Source organism: Megalopta genalis, chromosome 1 (genome assembly GCF_051020955.1).
Source record: "Megalopta genalis isolate 19385.01 chromosome 1, iyMegGena1_principal, whole genome shotgun sequence".
Classification (NCBI taxonomy): Eukaryota; Metazoa; Arthropoda; class Insecta; order Hymenoptera; family Halictidae; genus Megalopta; species Megalopta genalis.
In genome coordinates, this window is record NC_135013.1 from 45,563,594 (window position 1) to 45,584,884 (window position 21,291).

At 35.4% G+C, this 21,291-nt stretch overlaps 1 protein-coding gene across 1 annotated transcript in view; it reads left to right on the top strand.

Moving 5' to 3' along the window:
- Nucleotides 1–8,929: 8,929 nt before the first annotated feature.
- LOC117229388 (aquaporin AQPAn.G) overlaps nucleotides 8,930–21,291 on the top strand; it is an 81,198-nt gene continuing 68,836 nt past the window's right edge. The window contains exons 1-2 of the mRNA XM_076528381.1: nucleotides 8,930–9,186; nucleotides 17,207–17,336. Of these exons, the coding sequence (XP_076384496.1) occupies nucleotides 9,091–9,186; nucleotides 17,207–17,336 (226 nt within the window). The 5' untranslated portion in view covers nucleotides 8,930–9,090. The remainder of the gene's footprint in view (nucleotides 9,187–17,206; nucleotides 17,337–21,291) is intronic.

Here is a 21,291-nt window from a genome sequence, read left to right on the forward strand (position 1 = left end):
TCGCCGCTTTCAGCTGCCGGTGAAAACGCTCGACCATGCCGTTTGCTGCGGGGTGGTACGCCGTCGTTCTTAGATGCTTACATCCGAGTAAGTGGTTCATTTGTCTGAACAGATGGGACTCGAACTGCCGGCCTTGATCCGTCGTTATTCTGGCCGGTGTCCCAAAACGTGCAATCCACCCCGAAACAAAGGCACGCGCGACTGTTTCGGCTTCGATGTTCTCGAGCGGTAAAGCTTCCGGCCAACGCGTATACCTATCGATGCAGGTGAGGCAGTATCTATTGCCCCTCGACGTAGGTAGTGGTCCTACCAAGTCGAGGTGCACGTGCTCAAACCTGCACGACGGCGGCGCGAAGGTGCCTACCGGACTCGAGACATGCCTGGTGATCTTTGCTCTCTGGCACGCGAGGCAGCTCCGACTCCACTCTCGGCAATCCTTTTCCATCGACGGCCAAACGAAACGCTGTTTTACCAGACGGATTGTCGCCTTTACACCGGGATGCGACAATCCGTGTACGGCGTCGAAAATTTGGCGTCGGAAAGGAGCCGTTACGAATGGACGCACGTTACCGGTGGAAACGTCGCAATAGACAGGCGCGTCGCTGTCTATCGTGCGCATCCGTTTCAGGTCCAACGAGGTATCAGACGCATTTATGTATTTTTCGACTTCGCTGTCGTGCTCTTGCGAGCGTGCTAATTGTGCGTAATCGATGGACGTAACCGTCTCAACTCGCGAGAGTGCGTCTGCGACCTCGTTGTCCTTGCCGCTAACGTGCTGTATGTTCGTGGTGAACTGTCCGATAAGGTCGAGATATCGGAACTGTCTCGGCGTGCACTTGTCCGATCTTTGTTTGAACGCGAACACTATCGGTTTGTGGTCCGTGTAAATTATAAATTCGCGTCCCTCAATCGCATGGCGGAAATGCTTTACTGCTGTGTAAATTGCCAGCAGCTCGCGGTCATATGCGCTATATTTTTTTTGTGCAGGTGACAAGGCTTTCGTGCAAAAAGCTAACGGTTGCCACGAACCGCCTTGCCACTGCTGCAGCGTCGCTCCTAGCGCGAAATCTGATGCATCGACCATGATTGAGAGGCGCGAATCGTTCGACGGATGCGCCAATAGCGTCGCGTTCGCTAACGCGGTTTTTAGGTTTTCTAGCGCAGATTCCGCCTCACTCGTCCACTGCACGGGCGTGTTGCCTTTCAGCTTGCGCCCCCGCAACAGCAGATTGAGTGGAGCCTGCAACGTGGCCGCGCCGGGTATGAATCTACGATAGAAATTGACCATACCTAGGAAACCGCGCAGTTGTTTGACTGTTGCGGGTTTCGGGTATTCGTGTATGGCCTTAACTTTCTCGGCTAGTGGCCTGGTACCCTCGGCGCTGACCTCGTAACCTAAAAACCTCACTACCGATTCCGCGAATACGCATTTGCTCGGGTTCACGACGATGCCGTACTCCTGCAGACGTGAAAAAAGTGTGCGCAGGTGATCTCTATGCTCCGTCTCATTACCTGACGCCACTAGGATGTCGTCGAGGTACGCGTAGCAGAAATCCAGTCCCCTTATCACGGTGTCCATGAACCGCTGGAACGTCTGCGCTGCATTTTTCAGTCCGAAGGGCATAACTACATATTCGTACAAACCGAACGGCGTCGTTATCGCGGTTTTCGGAATGTCCTCCGGATGGACGGGGATTTGGTGGTACGCGCGCACCAAATCGATCGTGGTAAAAATCGTCTTTCCGGACAACATTCTCGAAAAATCCTCGATGTGTGGAATCGGATAGCGGTCTGCGATCGTACGGGCATTGAGTAACCTGTAGTCTCCACAGGGTCGCCATCCGTTATCCTTCTTCGCAACCATGTGAAGGGCTGAGGCCCACTGGCTCTTAGAAGGACGGATGTGACCAAGACTTAACAGGTCCTCAAATTCCGTTCTAGCATTTTTGAAAAGTTCGGGCGATAAACGTCGCGGCTTACTATACACTGGTGGACCTGCGGTAGTCGTAATATGGTGTGTTACCTCGTGGGTGATCGGTCTGTTCGGCCGCGCTGCTGGACGCACGAGAGACGGGAACTCCGCTAGAAGCTGCTGGTACGGCGAGTCCCCGACGATCGCCTTGATGGTCGGTGTTGTTGAGGCGGCGATCCTCCCGCTGGATGTCAACGTGGTCGTCCGGTCGAGGAGTCGTCTTCCCGCGAGGTCCACTAGTAACCCATAGTGCGCCAGGAAGTCGGCTCCGATGATGGGTTTGGAGACGTCCGCTATCACGAATCTCCACGTGAACGACCGTCGCAACCCCAGGTCCAGGTCTGCTGGTTTCAGCCCGTACGTGCCGATGACGGACCCGTTTGCCGCAAACAGTTCGTGCTTCGCTTTTTTTAACGGGCCTTTGATGTACGCACGCGGGTACACGCACAGGTCTGAACCGGTGTCTATAAGATATTCTTCGTTCTTGCTGCGTTCAAGAATGAAGAGGCGGCGGGTCCGCGGTCCATCACAATTTGCCGCATTTACCGTGATGCCCGATCGTTTCCCGCGTCGAATGTGCACGGCTGTCGGCACTTCGTGGATCTCGTTCCGAAGGTCTGGTGGTACCAGCAATGGTCCACGTTTCGTGGGGATGCGCTCCGGCGACGGCCTCTAGATCCCGAACGGCCGCGGTGTCTCCTCGAACGGTGCCTCGATGTTGACCGGTTATCACGGGTCCGCGGACGTGTGAGCTCGCTGACGACGAGCTTGAATTCTTCCAGCAGGCCTCTCATTGCCTCTGTCGTCTCGGTCTGCGGGGCGGCTACGCTGGCCACGTGGGCTTGGGTTGTGCCCTCGTGTATTTGGTCCGCGATTTGCGCCAGCTTGTTTAGCGGAATGTCTGGCTGCGCGCTTACGATCGCCCGGATCATGCTGGGTAGCCTGCCAGTCCATAATGTACCCAGAAATTTGTCCGGTACTGCCTGACCTGCCAAGTTCTGCATGTGCCGCAGAAATTGAGATGGCGTTCTGTCTCCCATCTCTTCTTTTTCCAGCAGCTGTTGGATTCGTCTCCCTTCGGACGCGGACAGGCGCCGGATTAGTTCGCCTTTTAGTGTCTCATACTTCTCGGTAGCCGGCGGTGACGTGATTATGTCCTGGACCTCCAGGGCATATTTCGGTTCCAGTTGAGACATTACGTAGTTATACTTCGTCGTGTCCGCGGTGACGCCATTCAAAGCGAACTGGCCTTCTATCTGGTGGAACCAGATCGCCGGTTGTTCGGGCCAGAACGGTGGCACTCGTATGCCGACCCGGCACACCTCAGGTAACGCGGCGTTTCCCTGGCTCATACCTGTGTCCATTTCTGCCCTTATTTTACGGCGTGTGACTTGTGATTACTTCACCCGTCGTTTTTTAGTCGCGCACTGCACAGTTATCGCACGTCGAGTCACCAATTTAGTTATGGGGTGTGTTCTGGTAAATAACTGGTGCGTGCGGTGTAACTATTAAACTTTATTTATTAAGTTGCGTAGAAACACTTTCGGGTAACGTGACGTCGTAGCAAGAGAGGTATGAGAACTATTGAAGGTATGCGAGGTATGAGGGCGAGCGTCTCACTGTTGCTCTTTTTATATTTTCCTGTTTGCCCCCGGCAAGGGCTCTGGACACCCCCTTGATTGGTTGACCCGCGAATGGGTTTTCCCAATCAGCGTTGTCCATCTCCTTCTCACCGCGTTGTCCCTTACGCCCTGAGCGCGTCCCGTTTTGGGACCGCGTGGTGATCGGAGTGGGTGCGTTTTTTATGATGTAACGGCCTGGGTTTTCCTCAGGGCCGTTGCGCTCGGACGTCCGGCGTTCGGGTCCGTTTTGCGTGCCCTTCGGAATTTCCCGTTATTTATGACGGTCTCGTAGGCTATCGAGAATCAGGTAAAAAAGAAACTCTACTGGCTTATTGCCGTCCGCACGGAAAACAGTTTACTCAAAGATAGCCTTTTCGAAGGAGAGTCATAAATATGTTAGTCGTTTGCGCGAGAAATAAATCTTCTCTTATGCGCGCCGACTGGCCGCTACAAATCCTTTATATTATCTTTATCGCAATCTGTGTCGCAAAACCGAGATATAAGAGGGTACGTTTCTTGGTATTAATTAACTACTACAAGCTATAAATATTTATTTACGTATAAATAAGATAAATAGACTAAACTTCATTGAAAGAAAATGTTTTTAACATGTCGATATATAAAAAAAAAAAAAATGTGAAACTTAATGTGAAATTTATTGAAAATAAATGTGATTAATATAATAAGAAATTAAGAAAACATCTTTAATGTCTAACAATTAAAGGGAAGGACAAATATAAATACATCAATATACAAATAAATAAACGAATAAATAAATAAATAAATAAATGGATGGATAGATACACAAATAATAGACAATAAACAATAAACAATAAACTTCAATCTCAGTAAAATAAATAACATTAAAAACTGTAATCTTTGAGAATTGATAGACGTAATAATAATAATCCGACCGAATTCAGACAAAATTTAACGCCGTTGTAATCACGAATCTTTCCAGAATGCAATGATACCAATAAAAGTGCTGAGACAAATTGAAAAGTATAACAAAGTCGTTAATCGAGTTTGAAAATTGCACAGGATATGAGTAGATTATTCCCTGTTTTCGAAGTTTAATAACTACGCAAATATACAAATTAAAGAAGCAACACCTGCATGAGGCTGTAGTTGAGACCTTAAAATAAAGGTTGGAAATAAAGGTTGGAATATTGTTCCCCATATATTTTACTATCTAGAGAAATATACATTTTTTGGATCATGCAAACTTTTTGAAATTTGAATTTGGCCGCCTTTTCGGGTCAAATCGATCATTGTGCGCTGATTCTACGTCAAAAATAAGTCAAAAATATAGAATAAATTTTTTTCATTCAGAAAAAAAATAAGTTCAAGAAATAATAGTATTGAATAGGAATTGTAAGTAATGTGTCTGGCCATGACGAACTTGACGCATCTTTCAACTCAATTTTCTCGAAAACGAAACTTTAAATGAACACATTTTATTCTTATTTCTCGATTTATTTATTGACATAGAATCAGATCATATCCGGTTGTACCACTAGTTACATGACACCCCGTATATACATATATTTACCGACCAATGGACTGCGGATCTTAATGTAAAATAAAAATTGTCTTCATCTACTGCAAGACATAGGAGCCAAGCACAAGTTTTTTTCTTTCAAATAATAATAATTATAGCAAGTTCGAATTAATACATAAACATTCTTAGTTTCTCTTAATCTTTTCACAGTTTTAAATTACACGGTGTTTACAGTTGGATACATTCTCAGGATTTGTATAAAATGGATTTTTCCTGCAAGAGTGCTTGCGAAAGATTATGTCTTTCCTGTAATTTGACAATCATATAAATGATCAATAAATACCACAGTGTAGTGATCGAAGATAAAAGTATGATTGACGTATGATTATATATATATGCAATATTTTGTATGTATGTATATACAATATGTGTATCGTAGGAGACTGCTGAATTTTCTATTTTTTTCTTTCTGTAAACTATGAATGTCACACATGATTAATTATTTCTGAACAGTACTATAGATGTATTGATTAAAAATGATAACATGGTTCGTGTTCTTCGTTTCTCATATTTTGCATGCAGAAGAAATAGAGACTATAATCAATTCTATTAATAAAATATAATTTCAGTGGTACAACGCATGTGAATAGAATACGATTAAAAACTAGGAGTGTATCGTATTCCTGAGATTTTCGGATATCTGAACTACGAGTCGGGTTGGGTTTCGGGTTCGTGTCGGGTCCCGAAAGTTCATGTACCCGACAGATTTGGGCAGTCATCGATTATTTTGTAGTTACTTTTGTAATTGATTACGAAAAATGCTCATTGTAATCGTAATCATTAATCAATTAATTGTTACTAGAATAAATCAGTAACTGTGGATTACATTTGGTAACTTGTAATTATTAACCAGCAATTATATTAATCAGCAATCACGGACGAATAAAAAATGTTTCCCGTTGTGTCATGAAATACATGCAAATTGTCTAAAAACTATTCAGAATTATTTTTAACCACCACAATACCAAATTCAGTTAATCATAGTCAATAAAATTAATTACTACGTAATTAATGATTACATTGTTGATCGTGACCAACAATTACATTTGCTTCGATTACTTAAATTATTCATCAACCATGATTACTTTATTACTTAGTAATCGTAATAATTAATCATGAACATGATTTTACGTTAGTTGCAATTGTTAATCATTAATCAGTTTAGTTTTCGTCCAACTCTGATATCCGAAAGTGGGGTCAGGACAGGTAATTTTTGTGAACATAATGGCTCATTATAATTTTTCTAGAATCTTTTCGCCTTATTCTCTCAGATTTTTATATCTTTTCGTACTTTATGTAAGTTTATGTTTATAAACACTGTAAGCAAAAAATTTTTCATTTTGCCTTTGGGGGTTTATGGGTCGTTTTCTAGTATCCACTGCAGAGTATGGCGCAACAATTGCTCCTACCCAATTCTGCGCAAATGAAAAGATGCAAACATATTTCCTAGAAACCACTATTCTACGAAAAACAAATATAATACATTAATGGAAATGCGATCGTGAACCTTTTCCGTCCCAATCAATCAAGTATCGAGCGAATGCTTATTTTACCGATACTGCGAATATAATGACAGCCACACGAGCGAGATTACATACCGAATAAATAAAACGATTATGTTTAACTACGTTATATTGTATATGTTCACGATAACATTAGCCAGCGTTTTTCTTAAAAATAGTAAACATTAGAAAAAAATGGAGCAGAAAAAAGTTGCACTTTTCTTCCAAGCAATATAACGGCGTTCGTAATTATTCGTTGTTTGCATTAGTTATTACACAAGGTGAAGGTACACTAAATTCTCTCCAATTGTCCCTCATCTTGTAAACAAAAATGGACAATTTGGGAAGAGGAGATACGATTATTCGAGCCTCGAGGCTTGACCTTATACTCGTCGATTGTGAACTTGTGATACCATTTTCTGAAGAAAATGAGAGTGGCAACTTTATTTTTCAGTATGCTAACACGACAATACATGCATCAAGACAAACAATGCAATGCTTAGACGACAATTATGTTAGAGTTTTGACATGCGTAGCTTGTTCACCAAATTTAAAAACAATTGGAAACTTTTGGGGAATAATTTCAATAACTCCGTGTTTGAGTTTTATAGACTGCTACGAGCAAGGCATAGTCATCTATCAAATCAGGAACTTTCCATAACGACGTTATTATTCCAAAAAATTGCTATTATACGAAATATTGATCACAAAATAGAGTAGAAATTTTGGTTAGCCTTGGTGTTATTTACTTAAAAAACGTGCGATTTTATAGAAACTTCGCACTTATTTTTTTATAAAATACACAAATTTACGTTTTTTTTATAAATTAGTGTTATATCTATGAATATAATCACGTAGTATTATTCTCTTATTAATCCTAAGATGCTATTCACACATTACGTTTTCATCGCTACGGGATAATTATAATATTGTGGATTTATCTATATTTAATACTATAACATATACTTATCATATATATTATTCTTATTATACAGGATATCCCACATTTTATAACATAGCGTATAATATAGCGTAATATAGCGTATAATAAAAGGTCCATAAAAATGCTTTGTTAAGAATTTGTGACAAAAATATACAAAATATGATCCAAATGCCGTTAATTAAATATACCTATAGTCCTCACACGACAAGAAGACAACTTTGTGATTATGTACATTCTCCCCCTTACTAACTGCCTCGCTGCCGCAACTCTCGGACGCTATTGTCCGCCGTCGATCTTCGTCACCGTTTTCGGCCAATAGCGACCGATAGCTGCGGCAGTGGGGCAGTTAGTAAAAGGGAACAAAGGTGCCTTCTTGTCATGTGAGGACTGTATATCTCAATTTCAAAGTGATGCTCGACTTTGTTAACACAAATTTCACATCGACGAGTTATTGAATTTATTGTTAAATTCAGTTTTGTCTAATCTCTTCGCAGGCAATGTTGATTTTTGTAATTAATTCGTCTCTTGTACGTTATTCTTATCATATCTCTCACATTTCTTATTTTTCACATAACTTCTTAACAAAGCATTTATGGGCCTTCTGTTATATATTATATGTAACATTTTAGTCTTATTTTTACTTATAGAACACACTCCTGAAGTATGTGTGGAAAAATGCGGGACACCCTATACATTATATATATATTATTATTATTATTATATATTATATATTATATATTATATATTATATATTATATATATTATTATCATTATTATATATTATGAATAATAGCTTATATACTATATAATTTTAATATTGCAGCAAATTAAAAATTTCATAGGGTCTCCGGCAACTCCAGGGGGTCGTTTTAGGGTTAAGATTGCGAATAGTAGAGTTGTAATAGTAAAGATCAAGTATATCTATAAAGAATACACCGGCAAGAGTAAACAAAAAACACTAATATAGAAGTATAAATTGCATCTAGTCTTTGTTAATTTATTGCGCCCGGGTTAATAAGCGTAAATTAATTTTCTTTAACGGAAAATAGGAATGGCTTCGGTACACAAAAGGTGAAAGAAAGGTGCACGCGAGGCAGGAAGTGGGCATCGACTGGTCAAAGGCGTCGTATCATCGTCGCAAGAAAATTGATCGGAATACGTTTGTTTTTATACGCCGCAATCGTCTCTCTGCGTCAGACACGCAACTGCAGCAGGGTTGTTGTCAAGGGCATCATGTAGTACGCGACGGCATCAAGATACCCGGCGGTCACGCTACATTCATGGCTAGTCAAGATCTCGCGGAAGTCGAGGAAGCTTTACACTCCATGCACCGATTTGTTGCCGCTCCATAGGATTTCGCGAGGTTTCGCGTGCCACACGACGTAAACTTTGGCACGTGGACCGAGGAAGTGCGCAGTGGCGAGGTTCACGACTGGAGCAGGCCTCGGCCACGCTAAACAGAATCGCCCGAGGTACAAGTCGATTGGGGGATGGAACGGTCAGTGAGCAAGAAGCCTTCCTATCTGCATCTCTGGCACGAGTTTTTGACCATCCAACCGACGGTCAAGCAGTGGGCCCGAAATCCTGTGAGTATCTTTAATTTTTTGTCGGTTTCGCACGACCATAATCTAACGCGTACGTGCAGTTGCTCCGCGGTAAGGTGATCTGTTCAATGAGCGATCATCCCCCAGTAAACAAATATTTCTTGTACTATATAAAAAAGTAATGTTAAACGTATTCTTTTCATATTAACTACTCAGCTATGATGATCTATTTTTAAGGTCAATTTTGTATACGTTCTATCGATCACACTGGGCGCAGTTTCTTTCGGCAAGTTGCTCCAGAAGTATATTCTAAAATATGAATATGTTTCACAAACATTTTAATCTAAATCGCAGGAGAAGTATTTTTGTCGTAAGATGTAAAATTGCCGTTTCTTTATGACCTGTATACACGTCGTTCACAGCTAAGAGGTTAACATCTATACAGTAAATCTATTGTACATCTTTAGCCGTCTTGCGGATGTTATTTTGTAAAAATTTCTCGATTTGATTAACATTTGGACCGCCACGTCACCCATATGTGGGTAACGAAATTATTAGATTGGTGCATATTATTGCTGCTAGAGTTATGTATATTTATATATTTAATAATACAATTACATTATATGAGCACATGCTACGATTACTACGAACTCCGCACACTCGCCTACACGACAATCGACGATCTGCAATTACCGAAAACTACGTACGGCGTCGTTTCCTCTCCCGCATACATAATGCCAATTACAACAATCTTTAACAATTACGATTTTTATTACGTGTATATGTTTGTCTCCCTGCTTACGTTACGTTGTTGTTTATGACATAACCTCTATCACAGTCTTATTATGTATTGTCAGCGTCATATTCTTTTTTTAATTTGTTCAAAATTCTGTATTTTTGTCATTCATTATGAGTTTTGTACGAGTGTGAATTCTGCGGATATTCGTATAACTTTTTTATAAACCGAGTCCATCAATTTAGAGGGCCAGAATTTCTTTAAAAATGGTATTTATATATAGAAAACTCGCTGGGAAAAGTGTATCAAAGCGAATAGGTCATAGCCTAATATTTTACCAGCCTAAGAGATCACCAGCCTAATATTTCTTCAGATTTGAAAATTAATTTTTACGGTAATTTATTATATCTTGCTAAATGTATTAGGATCCAGAAACTATAAGAATGTTGAAAAAGGAATTGATATCATATAAACTTAATGTTTCAGTTTTAATCGATTTAAATAAAATATTTTGATTTTAAGAAAATCTTGAGGTTGTTGACATGACATTTAAACTGCTAAGGGTTCGTTCATTGATTGCGTAACGTATTTTTCATTAATTCTTATATTATACCTTCAGAAAGATTTTTATACAAAATAAAAATTGTCTTCATTAATTACAATATGTAAAAACTACATAGACATTTATTTTTTAATGTTTTGCATAAATGTTTTTGTTATTTTGCATTTGATCTATTCATTTTTGTCGTAAATGCATAAAATCCCCAGCCTAGCTCCCACTACTAAAAACTGCTAGAATTGTGTTTAGGGGTGTATGAACTTACAAGAAGAACCGCCGGAGTTGGAAATCACTTTTTGAAAACCAGTATCTAAATCTTGTAATATGTGTCCAGTACTGAAAATCACCCTTAACAAGTTACGTGCCGAATATCGACGCAAAAATTCTCACAATATCGAAGTGGTTTAATTATTGAATGTTAACGATAACTAATAACAAATATTCGGAACACTCTCTCCACATCATACATACAATATATGTATACGTGTTGAGCAATACATGAACGTTATTTATTATTAGAATTATTAAGAGAGAGAGAGAGAGAGAGAGAGAGAGAGAGAGAGAGAGAGTAGAAGTATTATTAAGTAGAATTTTTAAAATTCGAATTAATAATTGCTGATATGCTAACTAGGGCTTCAAAAAAATCTGGGCATGTGAATTGTTGTAATTTATTAGGTCTTATATAATAATATTCGTACAAATATAATTAATAACTTTGTACCGATCATTATACAGGGTGTCCCAGGTTTTTTCGGTCAAACGGTATCAGCACATTCTACCAGTGAAAATAAGAAAAAAATGTCATATAAACATAAGCTCGAAAATGGCTTATTAAAAAACTATAAGCAATTAGAATTTATTAGCAACTTTAACATTAATTGTTTCAACAACCATAACCCGTCTGCCCCTAAAACCGGGTATCATTGGATTCAGCTTTACAAGCTCTATCACAGTACCAAATCTCATCAAAAAGTGAGCGTTAACCCTGGGGAGCTACGTGTCCTTCTACAACGTCTTTTTAAAAAAACATGCCTTCATGGTTGTCACGATTCCGGCCGTTCCACTTAAATGAAACAAGTTGAAGATGAATCTTTCTAACTGGAGAGAAGTAAACATCTTGATAAACAAAAATATTTCGATACTATAAATTCGAATTTACAATTTTTTAACATTTTTCGCTCTTAGCATAGAACAAAGATAGTAAACATCAATATTTTTTTAACTTCTTATTTTTTTTCATCATTAATCCGTTTCAGATGAACAGAACAGCCGAAAACATGGCAGCCATAAAGCTACATTTTTTTAGAAAGAGATTATGGAAGGACGCGTAGCTCGGTTAACCTTGTATTTTGGTAACATTGCCAAATATATGTACGAAACCATAGAACCATACATCCATAGATTTAATGAAAAAAAATTCCCTAAGAAAGTAAAGAAAGTAACCCTCTGAACCAGAAGATCCTCTTGAGGGTTCATTCATTCAGCAAGTCACCCGAACTAAGGATAGTTTAAAGTTTCGCAGTATGACGTGCATGAGGAAGCTAAAGCTGTTGCTTAACCCCTTGCCTTGATTCCTTTCGCAACTGAGCGAGAATTGGTATTCTGTGATCGTCGTATGGCTACGTTTACCATGGTCGTTAACCCTCATTCGTTCCACGTGTTAATTCAATACATTTCTCACTAGTTCTGAATCAGGAATTAGTATATATATATATAATATACTATAGTATATATAGTATATAGTATATATATAATATATAGTATATAGTTTATAGTATATAGTATATACTATACATTGGAAAATGAATACTACAATGAATTATTATGTCATTGTGCTAGATATTGTTTGAAGTGACCGCTTTTTACTTTATTTGCTCGAAAACATCTCTTTAGGTTATTTCATTGTTTAGCTCCTTGCATTACGATTGCTTTCACAACTGCGTTCCTAGTACTTCTTTGTCCTTAATAATTTTTCAGTTAGAACGACACAAATTTTGTTCCTTGTACGTCTTTATTTACTTTTATTTCATTATTTACATTTATTTCTAAATTGAAATGACTGAACTACGGATTTTTATACAAAATACAAATTTTCCAAGACGATTGTGAGACACAGAAATTAAATAAAGATAAATTGTTTCTTTTAGTAAGTTTGACAAGTTACAAATAGTGTAACAATATTATTAAATTCTTCTTGTGTTTTCACAATTTTATAATTCAGCTAATCAATTTTGCCATAAATGCGTAAAATCCGCAGTTAAATAATGATAGAAGTATCTCTTCTGATTTAGAAGAAATGAATAACATTACTTATTTAATAGATTGTGTGTGAAATCTTCATAACGAGTCTGATTCGTTGTTATATAGTGCAAGGAGTTTGAATCTGAATGAAAATAATGTTGTATTTAAATAACTTTATTACATGTATGATCTACTGTTGGAATACATTATGTTCATTTGCTGTAATGCACTACATAACAAATCTTCTGTTCGCTAGAATGTCTGCTGAAACGTTTGAAGCAAGAACAGTTTTGAATGAAGATGTGATTACATTATGACAACTCCAAGTTATTGGAATTATATACTATATAAATTAATACTATATATTATATAGTATTTCTTATAGTCAGGTGTCAATATAAAGAGTATTTATCATTTTATTCGAATAATTTAATTAGCCGAAGTAAGAAGTCATTTGAAAATAGTTTTTATTTGAATAAGTAAGTAAGAATAATAAAGTAACTTCGTCTATAACAATTAAAATAATGCACTATCTGAAATAATTATTTTCCAATTCATCTACATCTCGCTTCATTGGAAAGGCGCGAGAACTAGAGAATTGTATCACACTTTCTTATAATGCCAGTTACTTTAATAATCAAACGTTTGGAAGTAAAAGTACATTCTTGAATAAGTTGCGACTATAAGTTGAAAGTAGACTGTAAAAATATATCTAATGCAAATTATATTTGAAGAAATTCTGCACACAGACTTTAATCGAGTGAGACTTTTCATAACAAAAACATTTTCTAGAAGTTCTATATTTGTGGTGTAACTGATCTATTCTAACCCAAGTTTTCAAAAGATTAGTCTATGCCCTTGCTGTGTGAAGACTATGCAAAAATTGCAAAAATTGTTCTAAACTGCAAAATATTAAATCAGCCATGGTTTGTACATCATAATTAATGGTTTCAGTTTAGGAATCATTAATTTATTTACAAGCACATAACGTATACTTTTTGCATACATATTTACGTAACATCATTTTACATTTGCAAATTCGCATGTGTCTCTAATTACTAACACGTAAACAATAAAGTAGCAATAACTTTATGCGCATAATTATCGGTTAAGATAGAGAACAAGGGAACGATACCGTTTTGATATTAGAAAGCTTATTGTTCGAAGAAGGTGAAACTGAATTTCTTCATTCGACTGGGATCTGTTGAAAGTATACCGTGTAGGAAATGGTAATACAGTGATAAGAATAGCAGCGATCTTATCAAACGGTAACTTCGGAATACGAGATGGGAAAGCGTCATCGAGGTGCATTTAGGTCGCAATGAAAATTCATGCGCCACATGAGGAAAGGCTGAAGCGTCCTAAACGATGAAAATTCGACGAGATAGCTACAACATTTGTATCGTTGCACAGCCAAATTAGTTTGTCGAAAAATCTGTCACTTCACGTAATATTATTAAGTAATCGTAAGTAACTATATTTAACACGATTATTATGAATATTTAAGATTTATTATTATTGGGAAACGTAACGTTCTTACGAATTATATTATACCTGCAATTAATTTCTAATAATATTTGTAATAATTTAATTTTTAACAATATATAAAATATATTCAAAACTTTAGTAATAGAAACTAAAAATTATTTTTAAATGTTTGTTCATGAATACGTTTTAATATTTACAAAAATTTATATTTAAATAAATAACTGATCATTTCATCTTTTACACGAAGATGCTTTATTACTTAACTAGTATACATATAGGGATCACGAGTGATCATAGTGAACACTATGTTTCTATTTGATTTCGTAATAGAAATTTTATTTTGCATGTTTTTAAACAGTAATGAATGATTTATTTAAAATTAGATCAACACATTTTTTTGCACTTTAAATTTAGGGTGCACTTTGCACTTTTGTTATCATTATACCAGTTAAGACTTAACAATATATAGTACACATATTTATATTCAACATAATTAATCACATACTTAATCATATAAATAATAACATTTTACACATGTGAGAATTGTAATATTCCTTGATCGAATAATTTCATTTATCTCGTATCACGAAAAAAAAATGATTTCTGAGTCAGTGTATTCGTTTCGCACTTTTTCGTTTCATTTATACTTTAATTATCCATGTAACGAAGTGTTTTCTAAACATTGTCTCTTGATAAACACGGCTCAGACATCGGAAATCACCACTGATGTTCGCAACACCAGGTACTAACAGATCGAATTTAAACGTCAAATTAGCGACGTGCCTTACACAACCCGGAAACGCGATCGGATAAATAGAATCTGTCAGCGGTGCGCAGCAGACGGGATTAAAATGTTTTAATCGTGAGAGTTGCTCGGTCATTTCAATACTGACAATGAACGTAAGTTACAGCGATTACATTTTTTTCCCTTTCTAATCTATTGACCGGCGCAGGTGGATTAATTCATTGATTATATTAGATGTACCTATAAGTAATCAATAATTTTCCCAAGCCTTATTTCTCGTTAGTTCTGCGACGACCGGACAAGTGTGTAAGCACAAATTTTTTTAGTGTTATTCTTCAGACCAGTTTGTTAGTAATTTATTCCGAATAATATAAATATTTTTTATAGCCCTGCAAAATTGGAGGACTTTGTACCTTCTGAAAACCATGATCGTGTTTACGTTATCATTTTCACGCCGGATTTAGTGCAACAGAAACAACAAGGAAAATTTATGATACATATGAAGATGTGTTGGAAGTGAACAAATGTCAACGTTGACTGCCTGATGAGCAAAGAATTGCAAACTGTTCGCTGATGATCTTTATTGGGCTCAGATAACAGGTGTGGAACCCATATCCCTTGTCTATATGCATACCTTGCCAATTTAATTTAGGTGTCTTTGTATGGTGGACCCAAGACTTCTTGATAATTCCTGTATACTTAATCTTGGCTCGAACTCCTCTAAAGATTTTAAGATATCGTTATCGAATCGAACTGGGCGTCCACTTTGATGCTTGTCTGACAGATGATAATCACTAGCAGCAAATCTTTTGAACCAACGCTGACATTTGTTCAATTTTAACGCATCTTCATATGTGTCACAAATTTTCCTTGTTGTTCCTGTTGCACGAAAACCTGCGTGAAAATGAAAAAGTACACAATTACGAACATGACTTTCAGATGATATAAAGTCCACCATTTTGTTGCAGGGCTATAAAAAAATTTATATTATTAGGATAAATTACTAACAAACTGGTTGAAGAATAACACTAAAAAAAAATGTATGCTTACATTTGTCCGGTTGTCACAGAACTAATGAGAAATAAGGTCTTGGAAAAATAATTGATTACATATAGGTATCCCAAATACATGTATACCTAACTCAATTTAGGTAAACCTACCGAGTGTCGGTTCAAGTGATCGGTTTTGCATATTTTATTTTAAAGTTTGCTGAAATTATGAAGACGTGTTCCTAAATAATGATCGAATAAATTTCTTTAACGCAAGCATAATTATAATAAAAATGGCGAAAAAGTGCGCTGCGAAGAATATTTGTGGTCCAAAATCAATATTTGTTTCAAGTTTTCAAGATTACTTGTACAGTAGGCATGTACTTGCATCAATTGAGGAGTTTACATTAAAACAATGAAGTTTTGAATGAAAGCCTAGATGCACGGAATTTTTGTAATTTTAATACACATTTATATAAATATATATTTCGTAAATTATATATTATATTTTATCGCAGTGATCCTACAATTTTATATGAAATTTGTTTATATATAATAAATCGTACGATTAATATGTAATAAAAGGTAATATTATTAACAAACTGTGGATTTTGATCGAATGAAAAACGGTAGAATCAGTAAAAATTTTAAAACTACTGTTGTGTTCTGTTTAATTCATTAAAAGCTATCTTGCAATCAGTACAGACAATTTTTACTTTACACAATTGTTTTAAAACAATTTTAACAAAATTGGAGGAGATATTTGAGCATCTGTCTCTAAATAAGAGATTATACTGCAAATTTTTTAAAATTTTTAATTATTTTTATGGAGATTTTATTTTACTTAACAAATTCATTTCTACAATTTCATTAAATACTACATCGAGCTCAGTAATAAGGAGTCAAATATTGAGAAAAAAATTCGTCATTTAATAAATGATGAATATGAAACAAAAATTTGTTTAATCAAGTTTTAAAGTTATAAAAATAACGATGAAGTAACAAAAAAGAACCATTATTTGACATATTAAACATATTTTTTTAATGTGCTGTAACTCTCGCATCTTTCCACTTGCATGGTCAAAATCGTAAGAACAGTTTAAATAATTGATATACTTGTATGAAACTATTTTATAACAGTATAATTTGTAGATAGTCGAATTTTGAATTGCATAAGCAGAAACGACGTTCTACATCGAGACATATCTATTTGAATGTGTACGAGCAACAGTTGAATTTTATGGATAGAAAAACTTTGTTCTTCACTTTTGACGGTTGAGTAAATAAATATTTAATGCTTTCAGTTTCACAGGTCCACTGGTATTATGAACGTGTCTACCGTGTTTCCGGAGGGATACACTGAAACAGAGAGACCGCCACGACATGCATCGGCAAGCGTAAAGGATGATGAAGAAGTGCAGGAGAGATATAATCGTGAGTACTCAAATAATTCAAGCGTCACGTACAGTAATTTCTCGGTTATCGTTTAGCACAGCAGTATTTTTTATTATGACGACATCTCACCTCGTAATCTACAAAATACATAATTAATAACACATTGTCGATCCTCGAGAAAGTCATTACGTATTTACAGCAAAATTGAGTGGTTGCAATTTAAAGTAGAATGATTAAAACAATATAAAACTGTCAATGTATTATTTTCAATCCATTAAAATTATTAAAGAAAGACAAAATTTGTTATTTAGTTTCTATTTCTTAGAATTGATGGAGACAGTTTTCCACATTCTCGCAATGCTCAAATTGTTATTAAAGCAATAATGCATCGTGTTGCAATAATTGCATTCACTTTGAATATTTTTATCTCTTTTTATTTATTCAGAAAATCTCAGAAAAGATGTCTTATATAATATGAAATCCAGTTATGTACAAAATTTGCGGTATAAATGACACTCTCACGCACACAATAAAATTTTACAAAATTTTTACAAATTAAATACGACTCCATTTGTACCATGCCAGTTTTGTATATAACATTTTTTCAAATTATTACAAATAACAGAAATATTCAATGTGCATTAGATAAAATCGTGAATTTTGAATACAATTATTTACAGAAAATATGCTATTTTATAAGTGTAGAAGTATAAGTATGAGTATGTATTACAGCTAAAGTAAGACGACTGTAAAGACAACCAATTAACAATTGCGAATAGCAATAATGGATAATATTAAAAGTAAGTGAATATTGTTTATGAAAATAGTGGAATTTTTCGACCTTCTAATATCTCGATAAAGAGGTTGCATAAAGACAGTTTATAGTTTGACATCAGATACAAGAATAGAGAATGAAAAATGTAGGATGCCAGTCAAAACTTTAGAGAATTTCTCTATAATTTCGATATAATTTCTGTATAATTTATACTCCACCACTTTACTGAAATGTGAATAAATTACTTTATATTGTATATTGCAATTTTTTAAATATTTATACAATATATTTATTCGAGAATAATATTCTGCCCAAAAATAATGTTGCATACTTAAACCAAAAGAGATTAAGTTTACACCTCATAGAGTAGATTGTTAATTATAAGATAGAATGTGGTGAGAGTAATAATCAGCGGATTTTTATGCAAAATAAAAATTGTTTGCATTAATTGCAAGATACAAAAGGCAGAGACTTCTTTCTTTATTTAATTATGCTGTTTTCTTCAAGTTGAACATAATGCAACAGCATTTAAAAATTCTTTTTAAACGTTGTAGTTACTCTGCATTTGATCTATTCATTTTTGTCATAAATGCTTAAAATCCACATCGATTAACAATCCACATTGATTAACAATCGAGCAGATTTGTACTATTATAAACTCTAGCTAAAAGATATAAATATATTAAAAAAAATAATAATTCAAACAAGACCAGAACGAATTTATTGATAGCTTTGAAACAGCACGCTGAACTTGCTCAAATGTGAAATTATTATTGATATAAATGCTTCGCAAAAATGTTATTTTACGAGTAGACATTTCATGTTCAACAGCCCGATATTAATTAACTGGTGTGTTATGCGCAAGGATCACGCGTAAAGAAAGAACCCGCTTGGTATCCTAAGTGCACGGTATTGTGAAGTCAGCTGCATACCGGTAAATGCATTTCCGGTGAGAAAATGTGATTCAGTATCTGCGAGGCTCATATAAAATTTTTCCGCGACAAAGCATTCCGCGCGAATCAGAGTTATTTGCGTTTACATGAGATCCTCGTTCCTTCGAGTGAGACCATTGTGCAATTACCGTGAAATTAGCTGACACATTGCGTTTCTTCTAGCGGGCGCCATTTTATAATGCAGAGCCCGTACTGCGAATTGCATTTATGAGAGAATAGCCAGGAAAAAGCCTCTTTTGCGTTTATCTCTTCGTTTTACAAAAACATAATTGCCCATACTTTTCTCTAGTTGTAAATATTTAATTGCACAGATCGAAGTTGTTAATTGTTTTATTCATTTTGATGAACAAGATACTCATATATCTGAATTTAAATGAAACGATGGAAATCAGAATAATACATCAAGATATGAAAATCGTTAACTTTCTCGTTAATTTTAATAATTAATATACTAATTTATGTTAATTTAAATAAAAGTTTGAAAAATATTCATTGAAACGATTAATTAAAATTAAAGGGAAACGTATTTAATTAATATATAGTCTATATGATGCACTTTGTAATATGTTAATAGTTTTTTCTTAACCCTGGGTTCACCAAATTTGTTAATTTAAGATTATTGAAATTGTCATGATACATTAATAGACAACTTATACAATGTTTCGTTGGACATACACGATTATGAAAATCGCTCATATCCTGAATAAATAATATGTTGATTATTTTTATGAAACAGTATAAAATACCTGCTTTCAGTGCTTACTAAACGTAGTGTTAATACGAATTAATTTTCGTTAACTATTTTATGTATCACTTTAAATACGAATGTTTTGTTCTGTTGCTGTTCTGTTGTTGTTCTGTTGTTATTATATATTTTCTAAAACATGATTTAAGTAATATTCCAAATATAAATGTACTCCAATTAATATAAATAATAATAATAATGAAATATTTATTATTAGTATAAATAATAATAATAATGAAATATTTATTATTAGTATTATAAAAATAATAATGATAATGAAATATTTATTATTAGTATAAATAATAATAATAGGTAAGATATAATGATGCGAGGATGAAAATATCAAGATTCATCAGCTGTGCTCATATAACACACACACGGAATTGAAATTATGTCACTTTAATTGTCGGTACTTCTAGTGTTCAATTATCCTCGATACTTCTTGTTTAACTCATTGTTAGTAATTAAGATTTACGACCAGTTACTAATTTATCGACAGAGCCGAAAGAACACAACCGCAGTTAATATAAAATTGATTGGGACGTCTCTCGGTAGGTCGCGTACTGTCTAGTCGATATTTAAAACCCCATAAATTTCAAGCTCTGCTAGACTTTGCATTCATTACATTAAAATTCTGTAATTCAGAATAATAATAAAATATTTATTACAATAATGTTACCATATAAACAAAATAACACATAATTCGTTATTATGAATCACTGCATTTAATATAAGATCTACAATAAATTCAATTATTCCATTATTATTTAGTAACACGAGATGTGTGAATAAATAATATATTGCGTTAATCATTAAAGAAACACAAATAAAAAATAAACATATTACACTTATGAATTTGCGTGTTTAAGAACAACATATATAAAACCATTGAAGTCGTGGAAATCGATGCATATTCGTGCATATAACTTTGACGATATCTCAGTTCATCGGTTATACGTAATAATTGACGCCATTATAAGCAGATACGTAAATCTTTGCAAAATCTAGTTAGATCTCTTATCGTAATTATTAACTGCTACTTCAGAACTCATCCATCATTCTTGGTTTCGCGACCAATGTTTCTTTCGTATCTTTGCATGCATGTAATTTCTTCAAACTTCATCCATTAAAATATCGACAAAAATTCTTGGAGTAAAATAAAAAAGTTTCTCAAATGAAGTAATCTTCGAAAGAAAATAATAAACTAGCTACACATTTTCGATATACAAAAAGATGAAGTGCAGTAAAGTTAATTAACATCAGGACACTTGTCTGATTACTAAATAATGCGCGTGTGTACTCACGTTGAAACGGGGAGAAAAAAAATGTTCTCGGCAATATGTAATATAGTTAATATCTCCCGATACATCTGTCATAAAGCTTTCAAAACGTTGCGTGTGCGATGCCTCGATCCCATCTCTCTGACCTCTCTCTCTCTCTCTCTCTCTCTCTCTCTCTCTCTCTCTCTCTCTTCTCTCTTTCTCTCTTTCTCTCTTTCTCTCTTTCTCTCTTTCCCTCTTT